Source organism: Chenopodium album, chromosome 25 (genome assembly GCF_948465745.1).
Source record: "Chenopodium album chromosome 25, dcCheAlbu1.1, whole genome shotgun sequence".
Lineage (NCBI taxonomy): Eukaryota > Viridiplantae > Streptophyta > Magnoliopsida > Caryophyllales > Amaranthaceae > Chenopodium > Chenopodium album.
This window is the reverse complement of record NC_137858.1, coordinates 18,348,728-18,362,883: the sequence shown is the minus strand read 5'-3', so window position 1 is coordinate 18,362,883 and position 14,156 is coordinate 18,348,728. Positions and strand designations below refer to the sequence as shown.

At 35.8% G+C, this 14,156-nt stretch overlaps 1 protein-coding gene across 1 annotated transcript; it reads left to right on the top strand.

Annotated features, from left to right (window-relative positions):
- LOC145614733 (uncharacterized) lies at positions 1–13,256 on the top strand. Its single transcript, XM_081669803.1, has 17 exons — positions 1–549; positions 1,172–1,525; positions 1,620–1,760; positions 2,278–2,410; positions 2,508–2,621; positions 2,727–2,800; positions 2,886–2,960; positions 4,558–4,650; positions 4,736–4,796; positions 6,307–6,639; positions 7,709–7,835; positions 8,003–8,102; positions 9,165–9,234; positions 9,327–9,479; positions 9,578–9,673; positions 10,043–10,362; positions 12,528–13,256. The coding sequence occupies exons 1-17, from the start codon at positions 469–471 to the stop codon at positions 12,786–12,788; spliced, it is 2,586 nt and encodes an 861-aa protein (XP_081525929.1). The 5' UTR covers positions 1–468; the 3' UTR covers positions 12,789–13,256.
- The last annotated feature ends 900 nt before the right edge of the window (positions 13,257–14,156 follow it).

Genomic DNA, 14,156 nt, shown 5'->3' with positions numbered 1-14,156 from the left:
CCAACAACAAACAACCAAAACCTTCCATATTAAAAATTAAAACTTTCCCAATTCCAAAAAATAAAAAAAAAAAAAAAAATTAATAAAACTCACATTTATATCACATATCCGTTTTGTTTTTATTTTTATTTTATTTTCTTAAAATTTTGCTCTCACTCGTTTGGTAGCTCCACAGTACAACCCCACCTCACCTGAACCCAGAAAAAAGAAGGAAGAATCAGTCTTTCAGTCTTCAAATTTACTTCATCATTTCCCTTTTTCCCCAGAAAATTTAATATCTTACCTTCATTTTTTGGGTTTTAATTTAATTATTTTAAAATCAATTAACTACAACGATTTGTTCTTCAGTCTTTTTTTCTACCTGTTCTTGGGATTAGTTTTGAAATGTTGGGATTTTTATGGGTACGCGTTTCGATCGAAAAAGCGCTGGATTTTTGATGGGAAAGTGGGTTTTTAGTGAAATTATTCATGGAGGTGATGATTTATAAAACTCCATGTTTTGGGTTACGATTTGTTCATTGTTTCAGATTTGCTGTCATTCTTTTCGAGGTAAGTTTTTACATCTTATGTTATCTAATTTGTAATTATAGAATGATTACATTAATGGAATACTGGGTTTTTGTTATTGGAATTATTGCAATTTTTTTTTTTGGGTTTTCTTTTTGGAAAATTAATGTGAATATATGGTAAGTTTGTGTCACTTTTCCAAATGGGGGTTTAATTTTTTGGCTTGATTGGAAATTAGTAATGAAATAATACTCAAATTTCCACATTTATTAGATCTTTATACTTTATTTACATTATTTCCTTAATTTTTTATGTATTAAACAGATTACTAATGTTAAATTTAACTCAGAGAAAAAAAAAGTACTACTAGGTATGACTTAGAAGATTTAATTGTGTCATTATTAGCTCAAATTACACAATCAAAGTGACAATTAATCGTGGACAAAGGGAGTTAAACTTATAGTGTGTCTAATTTGCAATTCTTGAGTGACATTTTAGGTGACAAAAGTGTTTATTTTAAGGGAAGTTCTATCTTTTTGTTTAATTTCTAATCAATTGAATTTGAGGTCACTGAATTTTGTTTTGGATAGTGAAGCAGCTTAGTTAATTGTCAATTCACAGTTGTCGTGTAAGTTGCTTATTGGCTAATGTTTTACTGTGGCAGATTGTTTTGGTATTGGGTTTTTTCTCAATTTCAGCAGAGTCCATAGATTATCAGCTTCAACAGCAAGGGCAAGAAAGGGAAGTGAAAAGTATTAGCTCACATTCTTGTATACATGATCAAATTATTGCACAACGGAGGCGACCTGGTCGCCAGGTTTATTCTGTTACCCCTCAAGTGTATGAGGAGCCTAGTCTCACTGAGTCTCTCAGCCGCAAGGGCCGTGCTTTGCTAGGTATGACGGAATCCATGCCAGAATCTGAAGATGGGAAGTGGCCAATTAGAATATTTTTAAATTATGATGCAGTAGGTCATTCTCCTGATAGAGATTGCCAAAGTGTTGGGGACATTGTAAAGGTGAGGTTTGGGAACAGTAGCTGCATTTATGTGCATAATAGTGGAATGCTTTTGCTGATTTTCTTGTCTTGTATGTTGTATCTTGGTTGATCAGGTTGGGGAGCCTCCTATGACGTCTTTTCCAGGAACACCTTTTTGTAATCCTAATGTTGATCCACCAATTTCGGGGGATTGCTGGTATAATTGTACTTTGGAAGATATATCTGGAGGTGACAAAAAGCATCGCCTGCATAAGGTATGCATTTTGTTTTCCATTCTTACTCTATATGAAACATGGATTGTGTTGATTCATTTTATGCCACAAGCCTAATGTTACAGAATGTGGTGTGCATATGTACACTGCAATGCGATTTATCTTTTTGTTGATCATGTATGTTTTATTAGCTGTAGTGATTTTTAAGATAAGGGCAGCCTGTCTGTTAAAACTTGGGTGGTGCTCAAGTGAAGCAATAGGGAGCTTGGAAAATTGGGATACATGATGTAGTCCAAGTACTTACTGGGCTTGAGCTTGGGGTCAATGATTTCAGTTTTCTGGGTTTTATATAATTGCTTGACCCCCATTGTAACAATCACAACCTCCTATGGCTGGAAATTGTTTAGAAACAAAAAAATTGTTCATTGTTCTTGCAAGTTTCCCAATTTTAACAAATTTTAGGTTCATTTCAGAAGTGTTCGGTTTAAGTATTACTCAGTTTACAATCTTTACATATGGACCTGTCAAGTAATAAATATGCCTGTTAATGGATGGGCAGGCTCTGGGGCAGACAGCTGACTGGTTCCAGAGAGCCCTAGCCGTTGAGCCTGTTAGAGGAAAATTGCGACTGAGTGGATACTCTGCATGCGGACAAGATGGAGGTGTACAGCTACCAAGGGAATATGTAGAAGGTTCTGTCTTATTTGGCATTCAGTGTCAGGAATGGATTCTATTATGTCAACCTTTTGTTAAGGTTCATGACAAAAATATTTCACTTTGTCCTTTCAGAGGGTATTGCTGATGCAGATTTGGTTCTTTTGGTAACCACAAGGCCAACAACTGGAAACACACTAGCATGGGCTGTGGCGTGTGAGCGGGATCAGTGGGGCCGTGCTATTGCAGGTAGATTTACCATACATGATCTGGCATAGGGATTGGGTAATTGGGTTGATGTATCTCTGCTATATTCTTGACAAGTGATAAATTACTTTTTTCTTGTTCTTGAAGGCCACGTAAATGTTGCTCCACGCCATTTGACTGCAGAAGCTGAAACACTACTTTCTGCAACTCTCATACACGAGGTTAGTGATTTTTAACTTTCTTTTGATTTTTGTTTGAGATAGAAATTAATAAGCTTTATCACCTATTATGGTTTTATTTTTTCAGGTTATGCATGTTCTTGGTTTTGATCCACATGCTTTTGCACATTTTCGTGATGAGCGGAAAAGAAGACGAGCTCAGGTAATTTTCAGTCTAACAAAAAGTTTGTTTGTGTGTGTGTGTGTGTGTGTGTGTGTGTTTTGGGGGGGGGGGTGTCCCTTGGCTATTAAGATATGGTGTTGTGCACTGCTGATGACAAAAGATGTACACATCCTGTTAGAAGTGCATGAAGAGGTATCCACACTCTCGAGTTTACCACAGATAATTTTAGAACCAGATCATCAGCATGTTTCTTAACCTTCCTAGACCTCCGTAAAGCTGATGTTAGATTCCATGGACAAGCCAGTGTCACTCCTGATAAACTCTCATCATCCTGCCCCATATTTTCTCATGCTGAATAGTTGTCAAAAGATTTACATTGATGAGGGGAACACGAATCTCTTACATCCCGAACCTCCATTTAGTTTCCAGTGACACAACAAATCCAACATCCAATATGGTACTTGTGCTTAAGATTGATGACTTTTCTTAGATCTGGCCTAATCGATCTAATGAAATTTCTTTGCAAAAGTGTTGTGTTCCTTCTAATTCAATGCTAGGTCTCCTTTGTTCATAGTTTGAACCTCTTTTACTAGAAATTGGAGAGGGGAATCCACTGAATATGAGAGAATGCTTCCAATGGTCGGCCACTTTATGTTACCAGTAGTCTTCATTGGAATTTCCAATGAAATAAAATACTTCCTCATTTTTTTATTAGATGCATCACTTTCTAAAAATGGAAGCTTTAATTTAGATGCATCACTTTCCCTTTTAGTTAATAAATTCTCTCTCTCTCTCTCTCCTGTCGCATGTGCTCTCTTTATTTTTTTTCTCTCTATCTCTCTCCTCTTCAAAAATTGCCTAGGAGTCCGCAATTACCAAAGTGATGCAACTAAAAATTAAAAAAAACAGAGAAAGTAAAATGTGATGTCAATACTCTATAATTTCATTTAATTTCGTTTCATTCTTGTGTAATCTACTTGGTTGATAATCATAATATTGATACATTATATGAATTATTTTTGAAACAGGATAAGTGGATGTTAGATAAAGTAGGATAAAGTGTAAAAAGGTGGGGAAGTGTAAAAGAAAGGTGAATAAAGAGATTGTGCGGAAAGGTGTAATTATTATGGGATAAGAGGGGTTAGATAGTAAAGTGGGGTATGTCTAAAATTTAATAAAGCAAAGTGCACATTAATAAGAACTGAGTGATTATCTTTTAGACTTAAAAATTAGGGTGCTTCTTGCAAAAACATGATTGTTCCACGATTGAACTATAGTTGTGCATCTATTATTAGGTAGTTGAAGCCCTGTTGCCCGGTAGTGCTATTGCATTATAGTTTATTCACAGGCTTGGTAAAGTTTTGAAAGTTTGACGATTTGGGAAGGTCAATTTGTCGCTTCCTTAGGCGCTTGCCTTATTTTCACTTATCCTTTCTAATGCTAGTGCCATATTTTTCTCTACTCAATTTAAAGCCTCTATTGGCTCTCTGTTCAGATTTTAGATCTTTGTTGTGTACATGCGCCATTTTTGAGGAAAAATCTTCTTTATCTGAGCAAATAATCAGCATTAATTGACAACCTATATCTATAACTATCTGTAAATTTCTGTAACTTTGGCCTCACTTCTTGTTTGCAGGTCACAAAACATAATATGGATGAAAGGCTAGGAAGGATGGTAACACGTGTGGTGCTCCCTCGTGTTATAATGCACGCGCGGTATCATTATGGGGTATTTGATTATACTTTCAATTCTTTGTGCATGCAACTATGCAAGCCTTATGACTTAGTGTATAACATATCTGTTACTTTGGTAGGCATTTTCTGAAAACTTTACTGGTTTAGAGCTAGAAGATGGTGGTGGGCGAGGAACATCAGGTCATTCCCTTCTCTTTTGTCTTTTACCCTTTCTATTTTTATCAAGTGTTGCCTTCTGGATTTAAAGCTATAATACCTTTATGGGAAAATAAGTTACAAAGAACCATTTTTAACACAGCATGTTATGTTACTGATATAAGATCCTTGCCCAACTCTCTACTCTGCTCTTGGACTTGGAGCCCCATATAAATATCTCCCTTAGTTCCAATTTATTGTCCACTTGGTCTCTTCCCTGTGTGAAGTGGAATCCTACTTTCTCTTATTTTTATACTCTTTCCATCACATCAATCCGATAATTTCACAATTTCCACACTTGCTTTGTTGCTCTTGCTACTTTTATATTATTATTTCACAATTTCTACAGTTTCCTATTTTTCCACTTTCAAATCTATTATTCTCTTTTAACACTTTTTGTCCCAGATCTTGTTTTCTTAATATGCACGACAAAGCTTAATTGGAAGATAACATTTGGATGTCGAAGTACTAATTCATAAAGAGGGCTGGGGTGGGATCATTGTGGAGCGCAGGATTTTATGGTAGTGGAAGATATATTATGAGAAGAGTTATAGGCTGTGATAGTGAAAGTCAGGGAGGGAGTTGACAATGGCTTCACCAATGGTGATGTCATAAATGATGTGAGAAAAATGACTAGAAGTAGCTAAGAATCGTAAGTGCCAGCAGATCTGGATTGAGAGATACAAACAATTGAATTGCTGATGGGATGTTAATGATGAGATAAGAGAGGTTGGTAGTTGGAACTGAATTCTGATCTTGAATTTCGTGGCATGCAGAGGAGGCGAGGAGAGAGTAGATAACAAGAAAAGGGGGGAGGGGGGGGGGGAGGGATTACATGGGTACAAGGTTCAATAATATCAAGAATGTTCGCTATGAATTTTTAAACATTAATGCTTGGTAGAAGTAGTCATTTCAGGAATTTTAGACATTTAAAATTCCTTAACAACTATGAAAGTTCTTGTCATCAAAGGGTCTTTAAAAATATTAAAATATGTACTATGTCATGTTACGGTTTAAATTATTTTAAATAATTTGTGCATATACTCTATCTAATCTCTTCCTCAAATTGCATGTCTATGAGGTGAGTTGCATGTATAAGGAAATGGAGAAAGTATTTTTTTTTTTATGCCATGTGACCATGTCTATACCCATGTCCATTAATAAGACAGTCCATATATTTTCTGGGCCATGACAAATTAGGCATCCAAAATCCAAATTCTTATTTCCAACCATGTAGTGCAGTACTAGTAATATAAATTTGAAGTCAGAAGATACTGCATGGATGTAATAGTTTTGCACTTTTGCCATATCTAATCTAATGTAATTCATCTTTTGTAAAACCCTCAACTGTTTTCTTTGTTTGTACTTCCTATAAGGCAGATCTTATAAATCTTTTTTTGTACTCCAGTGCAAACATTCCTTTTGTGCTAAGTTCATTAATGTATCTAAGATTTTTGCAGTTCAGTGACTTATAGTTCATTGTATATGCTTTTAGGCTCGCATTGGGAGAAGAGACTATTGATGAATGAGATCATGACAGGATCTGTAGATACAAGGTCTGTTGTTTCAACAATGACTCTGGCTTTATTGGAGGATAGTGGATGGTACAAGGCCAACTATAGCATGGCAGACCGCCTTGACTGGGGGCGCAATCAAGGCACTGAATTTGTTACCTCACCATGCAATCAATGGAAGGGTGCTTATCATTGCAACAATACCCAATTGTCAGGTTGTACATATAACAGGGAGGCAGAAGGGTACTGCCCCATTGTAAATTATATTGGCGATCTCCCTCAGTGGGCCCAGTACTTCCCACAGGCAAATAAAGGTGTATTTCCATGACATGGATCTTCTATTACATTTTAATATTCCCCTCATATAGTCCCTCCTGCCCAGTGGCATTTGTGCTTAGTTCCTAATCATGTTGCTAGTGAAATTATTGGAAAGGTAATAATCTGTGATGTAATTTATCACCATGGAAGAGAATTCTTTGTTAGATGCAAAATAGCTTCAAATGTTGAAATAAATTAGCTTACTTGTAGTATAAGAAATCAATCATATGCCCTAACTCCTAATCAAACAACCCTGGAAGCATGTAATATAATAAAAAGCATCACATTGCATTTGTATACTTTATTTTTTCTGCCTTTTCTCTGATACTAAACATTCACCTTCTGTATTTTATTTTGTATTCTTTCTCTTGGAAACAAAATATAATTCTAAATACGAGAGGAATAAGGAGCTCTACTATTTAAACCAATCATGATAAACTTAGAGCTCAGTCAACCTAGTTAACCTAGAATTCGTTTTTTATTATCTTACAAGGGCATTGAAAGATTAAAATTTCTCATATAGTGTTCAGAAAAAAAAAATTCCTGGTATGGTATCCCCATGAGCCTGTTCTTCAAATGGGGTGAACTGAAGTAGCTTATAATTTTGGGTATTTTGTAAGAACTGCTGAAGACCTGTTTCTCATTTGAAACTGAGTAGGAGAAATTATTAGTGACTGTAATTTTTTAGAAGGTATCTTAACTCTGCCATTACTCCCATTAGATAGAGAGTAAGATTGGATTTGAATTACCAGAATTGGTCAAGGGTTACACTTAGGTTCAACTCAAGAAAGTCTCAATTCCATGCCTTTGCAAATGACTGAGTACATCAAATTTGGGGAAATTCCAAAAACTAATATATAACTTATCTACAAGAGCAAAATGGTTAAAGTTCTGTAATTCAGGATATGGTAGTGGAATATTTGGAGTTTAAAGCTCTTTTAGGGGGGAGGGGGGACTGTTTGAAGAGGAAGAGTAACCTGTACCAGGAGTTCTATGAGCAAGTTATGTTGTTTTTACACATTTAATTTTTGTTTGTAACATATATTCTGGATTTGGCTATTGCAGGTGGGCAGTCTTCATTGGCAGATTATTGCACATACTTTGTAGCTTATTCTGATGGGTCTTGTACCGACACCAACAGTGCAAGAGCACCTGACAGAATGCTGGGAGAAGTTCGTGGAAGCAACTCCAGGTATTACTTATTCTTTAAATTTGAGCCTGAATCTTGTCATGTATTTTGCTCATGGTGTTGTTAATGAGCCTATCTCGTTTGTGGTGGACATGAAACCTCTTCTAGATGTTATAGATAAAAAATTTAAGTAATTGTAGCTGCTAAATTTTGTCTTGAACATGGTGTAGGTGCATGGCCTCTTCTTTAGTTCGAACTGGGTTTGTACGTGGTTCAACGACTCAGGGAAATGGTTGTTATCAGCATCGATGTATAAACAAGACATTAGAGGTAAGGCAGGGATATTTAATACTTGTATTTGTTGTGTACATAAAATGATATGGGGCTACAACGTGATTGGTGGAATGGCTAATAGAGCAAGAGAAGATGCAGGAGGAGGGATGGGAGGGGCTGTAGATTTTTTGAAGCTAGATGATTTGACAGAATATATTTTTTCCAAGTGACAAAAATCTTACTCCATCCCTTTATAGTCTTCCTACTTTTACTTTTTTGGTTTGTCCCATATATACTTTCTTTATTTTATTTTATTTTAATTTTTGGTTTGTCCCAAATAGACTTTGCATCTCCTCTTTTGGTTTGGCTCCAGCTAAATCTTGTAAACCCTTCCCATGATATGCTCCCATTATCTCTCTCTTGAATTACAATAAAAAAAAATCTAAAAAAAATACTACAAGACAGTTTTATTTGGTAAGACAATATACTGCCTACTGGGTAACTAGTAATGTTACTTATATGATTAATGAAGCAAAAATGGTAGCTAGAAAAAATGTAAATTAATACTCGTATATGAGTGGCAAACTAATATAAAAACATGTAACCAATTTCTAATATTATATATCATGTCACTGAAATGGTAACATGTAAAATAATAAAAGGTAACCAATTTTTGCTATTAGTTACACTTTTTTTTTTTTTTTTGCCCTTTCATAATTAATTATCAGTTTTTTTTATTTATTTTTTTTCTCTACTAGCTAAATCTTTATTAGTTACCAAGAGTGTGCTGGTGTCATGCTGACATCATAATTGTCTTACTTGCCTGGTTAGACTACCTTAATAAGAGACATACTGTATATTAACCCTATATCACACTCCCCCAATTTCTCTCTCCAAAATAAAAAATAATAAAATTTCCCTGCCTCAGCTTTTATTTGTACTATACATGACAATGGTCCACCGCTAGAAGTCTTCTAAAAGTTTTGGGAAGATTTTTATTGAAAAAAGTCCTATGTAGACCCTTTAGCTAATTTATGGGGTGCTGTCTGCAAAATCTTGTAATAGCCATTTTATTTGACAAGGCAATTTGCTGTATAATATTCCTTTTCATGCTCTTAGATTGCAGTGGATGGCATATGGAAAGCCTGCCCTGAAGCTGGTGGCCACATTCAGTTCCCTGGGTTCAATGGTAATCACACAGCTAACTTGTGAAGTATGTAACTATTTAATCATCTTTTCTTTCCTTCTGCAGCCCTAAATTTCAATTGTTGCTTTGTTTAGGTGAGCTTGTTTGCCCTGCTTATCATGAACTTTGCAGCACATCATCACTTTCGATCTCAGGTCAATGTCCCAGTTCTTGCAATTTGAATGGAGATTGTGTAAATGGAAGGTGTCATTGTTTTTTGGGCTTCCATGGCCATGACTGTAATAAACGTAAGTTACCCCTTGCCCTCTGCAGTCTTCTTTACAAAAGAAAGTTTGAAATTTTATTTTCCATGCCTCTGAAAGTACATACTAATTTCGTAATGCAGGCCTCTGTCCTACTAACTGTACCAACCATGGCAACTGTCTTGATAATGGGGTTTGTGAGTGTCATAATGGATACACAGGTGTTGACTGTTCCACAGGTAATGTTGAAGATCCTCAACATAATAAGATCACTGCTATTTGTGTTGTGTGATTTAGAGCAAGGGTTTACGGCAGCATAAACTTTGATTAGTTGGATTTGCTGAAAAAGAACATATTACTGTCATCACTCAATATCATCATGCATAGTTGTTGTTTCTAGTTTGATGTGTGGCAATTAGCCTATTAAGCAATGAAATAGCTATCTAAATTTCGCATGATTATGATTTCAGTGTCGGCTACATCTATATGTTCGAAAAATTTATCAAGACTCTAGTAGATATTATTGCCTGTTATTTGTGCAAAATTTATCATGTAGGATTAAGTAGAGCCTCCTTATAACTTGTATTTTACTTGAATGTGATTTGCAGCTGTATGTGATGAGCAATGCAGCCTTCATGGAGGTGTCTGTGACAATGGAGTTTGTGAGTTCCGTTGCTCTGATTATGCTGGCTACACATGCCAAAATAGTTCTTTGTTGATGTCAAGTCTCTCAGTCTGCCAAAACGTCCTTAAAAATGATTTTTCGGGGAAACACTGTGCTCCTAGTGAACTAAGTATATTGCAGCAGCTTGAAGAGGTGGTTGTCATGCCCAACTATCACCGTCTCTTTCCAGGTGGGGCTCGAAAGTTATTCAACATTTTTGGCAGCAGTTATTGTGATGAAGCTGCTAAAAGGCTAGCATGCTGGGTAAGTTTGTTAGTTAATATGACTTATGCAAATCCCATTCTTATTATGGTTAATTCCATTTGCTGAGAAATTTACAGGATCTTTTATTTCTACATCTGCAAATGTAAAGATCAAAGTTGTTTTGAGTGAGTGTGTCAATATTATGCCAGTGCTAATTTTATGATAAATAAATGAGAGTTACTTTGCATGAAATGACAGACAGTTTAAGTATTATTAGTATGTCTCAGTGCTAATTTTTTGAAAAACATATGTGAAGGAAAGTATTAATTTTATTTGTAGATCCCATCATTGTATTTTGTAATTTTCAAATTTGTAGATCCCATCATTGTATAAACTTATGTCAGCTATATGCATCCAAATACGCCATTGGCTAGTTATCCACTGAAATTTATACCATTCCTTGTCAGAGAAAACCAGCACTGCTAGCCAACTGCCCATACATCTATAAGATGATGCTCTTGTGCGACAGTGCCAGTTGGCTCATCCGTGGGTGATTTTATATCTCTGTTAGCCTATTTGGGGCACGTGGATGTGGTTCAGATGTTAAAAGATTATTTGATGGCCTTTTCTATGGCAGATTTTGTGAAGGATATACTGGAGTTATGAGGGCATGAAAGCTAGTTCGAGATAATAGTCGTTGAGATGATGAAATTTTCATAGATGTTATGGTATATAATTTGATGTGAGAGGAGAAGGATGATTGTCCGTCATAATGTTGATGACTTTATAAGGGCTTCATAGAGCAATGAAAAAAAGACACATATGTGGAGCATACGAAGTTTGAATCCCATATGCTTTCCTTTTTATTTTATAACCTCTACTAGTCTACTTGCCACCCTCTTCTGTTTCCATCCTAGTGTTTTTTTTTTTTTTTTTTTTTTTTTTTTTTTTTTTTTTTTTTTTTTTTTTAAATCTTGACCAATTGCTACATGTGCTGCTCTTTGTAGTATAGAATGTAAGTAAGTAAGAGGAATGGTTCTCGTCAAAAAATAAGTAAGAGCAATGGTTGTTGCATCCCTCCGTTCTAGTGAACTCATATATGTGATACATTCTACATAGTACTATCATACTATGTGCCTTAGAGACTTTTTGATGGCAAAAAGATTCTATATCATTATTCCTATGTGATGAAAGGAAAGCTTGAGACCCTTAAGGCCATAAACCAATGTGATGGAGGATTTTGAGCTAAGGTCTATTGTAGTCTTCGGCTTAACATAGAGTAGTGACGGAGTTGAGGTGTTTTGTTTCATCAGGGGCCAGGGTAGGGGATCAAGTGGTGGTCTCCTTACAAAAAACATATCAGATGGGCCTATGGGCTCGGATAAGGGGGCAGTCATTAAGTGGTATGTAGCTTAATTAGGATGACCCAAGCCCCAATGGGTGCTACAAGACAATAGTTGAGCCATCCCCAAAAGCTAGCTCAAGGGGAGGAGAGCCCATTGTCCTATATAAACCCCACATGAACCCCCCATATGACTGATGTGGGACTCAAGTCCCATACCTTGCAATGGACAGTCCTATAACATTGGGCCGGGATAAGCGGGCAGTCATTAAGTTGTATGTAGCTGAATTAGGGTGACCTTGCAGTTGATGAATTATATAGGATACATGTGGTTTTTGTAGATGGTTTTCATGTGGTGATGGTGATGGTGATAGTGCATCACTTGCAGTTTTCTTTTGTTGCACAATATTGGGGATTTGTTTAAGATTTCTTGTACAAAGAAAGGTGAGTGCATCACTTGCAGTTTTCTTTTGTTGCACAATATTGGGGATTTGTTTAAGATTTCTTGTACAAAGAGAAGCCTTACTAAGAATTTATTTCAAAATTTCAACCATTAGATCATTATAATGCAAGGTAAATAAATTTTTTTACGTAAAAAATCATGGTACATGCAATAGGATTAGCTTTGTTTACCGGCGTTCTATGTGCTATAGATTTATGAAAGCAATTTTCTTTCAGTTTACATGGCATCCATCTGTAGCCTTTATTGATTTGAAGTGATTCTTCAATTATTCAATTGGCATTAGCAAGTATATGCATAAATTTTTTTTTTTTGGTTGTAGATAGCATTTATTTTCTTGTCATTGAGATATTCACACATGTGCAATATTTGTTACTATATCTGCATCAGTTTAACTAACATCTGGGGCCTTTCTCATTCTAGATCTCAATTCAAAAGTGCGACATGGATGGTGACAACAGGCTAAGAGTCTGCTATTCAGCTTGCCAGTCTTATAACTTAGCATGTGGGGCTTCGCTAGACTGCTCAGACCAAACACTTTTCAGCAACAAGGAAGAAACTGAAGATCAATGTACTGGTGCTAGTGAGATAAAGTTGTCATGGTTTAGTCGCTTTAGAGGCGGCATTCACCATGTTGATAGTTCCATGAAAGAATCATCTGTAAAATATAGTCAGAAGCTGTAACCCCCCCTCTCTCTCACCTTGTAATTTTTATAGGCTGTTAATTGTAGGAGAAAGGCAGGCGCAATCTGTCGTGCCTTTAGGTGTAGGAATTTAGCTTTCATCCCATTCTAAATGTCATTTATGAACAGGGGTTGAGTAGGAAAATTCAGCTAGCTAGACTTTCGAAATGAAAGTCCCAATTGTAGAGAAAATTGTATGAGGCAAAAGAAAAAAACAAAGAAATATCAAGGAAAAAAAAGGGAAAATGTAGGACAAAAGAAAAAGGAATACTTTTGTCAATGTTAAATCTCAGAGATGGCCGAAGGCTGTTAATGAGAATGAGAAATCGTCAATTTCGGATTGAGTTCGTACTTCATGTATGTATATTTTAGTGAAGGCATTTCTCCTCTGCGTCTTAGATGTTTGTAAATGTTAATTAAGCCTGGACTTGTATGTATACAATTGCAGAGAATAATGCTTAATTTGTCATTCTACTTAGGTACCAAAAAAGTTTAGCGTGGATTTGAGGTTGCGAGTTCATTCTTATAATCTCTATGGTTTTGCCTTTTTGGGGTGGGGACTTTACTATTTGCGGGTCAGACACTTTGAGAGTGAGGGAAGGGTAAGAGATCCTCACCCTCAAAGTGTCACTAGTAGGGATTGAACCCCAACCCTCAAGAATGAAAGGTACAATCCTTACCACTAGACAAAGTTTAGCTTGGCGTACACTAATGAGATTAATGTCCGAAATTGTAACTAGTTTACGGTGGACCTACGATACTAAAGTAATCTATTACTAGGAGTAGAGGCCTAGATTAGTTACAGATAGCAAAAGCATTAGTATGTTATAATCTCTAAGAGCTGTTAAACATTTCCAATTGAGATTAATTATGAAGATAATTCGTCTTCATTGGAGTTGATTCAATTATTAGCATGTTTGCTTCTTTTAACTTCCTATTTTTATTTGTATTCTGATTTGAACAATCAATCAATTAATCTTGTCTGTGTTGCTTTGGTAAAATAAAAAATTACTCATACACTACTAAAAGCGCGTTATTAGGCCTCGGGGTGCGTTCGAGGAAACCTCTGCGATACCTAGTACTTGTGCCAGATACTCAAGGAGAGGTGTTAAATTAGAGACAATTCATGGAAATATTCTTTGTATTTCTTATTCAACCTCATGGCACAATACATGTATATATAAGCTAGGGGAACCCACAATATTCTATCATATCTTCACATAAGATATGTTTTCTAATATATCACAAAGATATTCACAATAATATCACAATAATATCTTAAAATCTCCAATACCCCCCTCAAGTTGGAGCATACGGATCACAGATGTCCAACTTACGGAGTAAAAATTCAAACTTGACTTTTGTTATG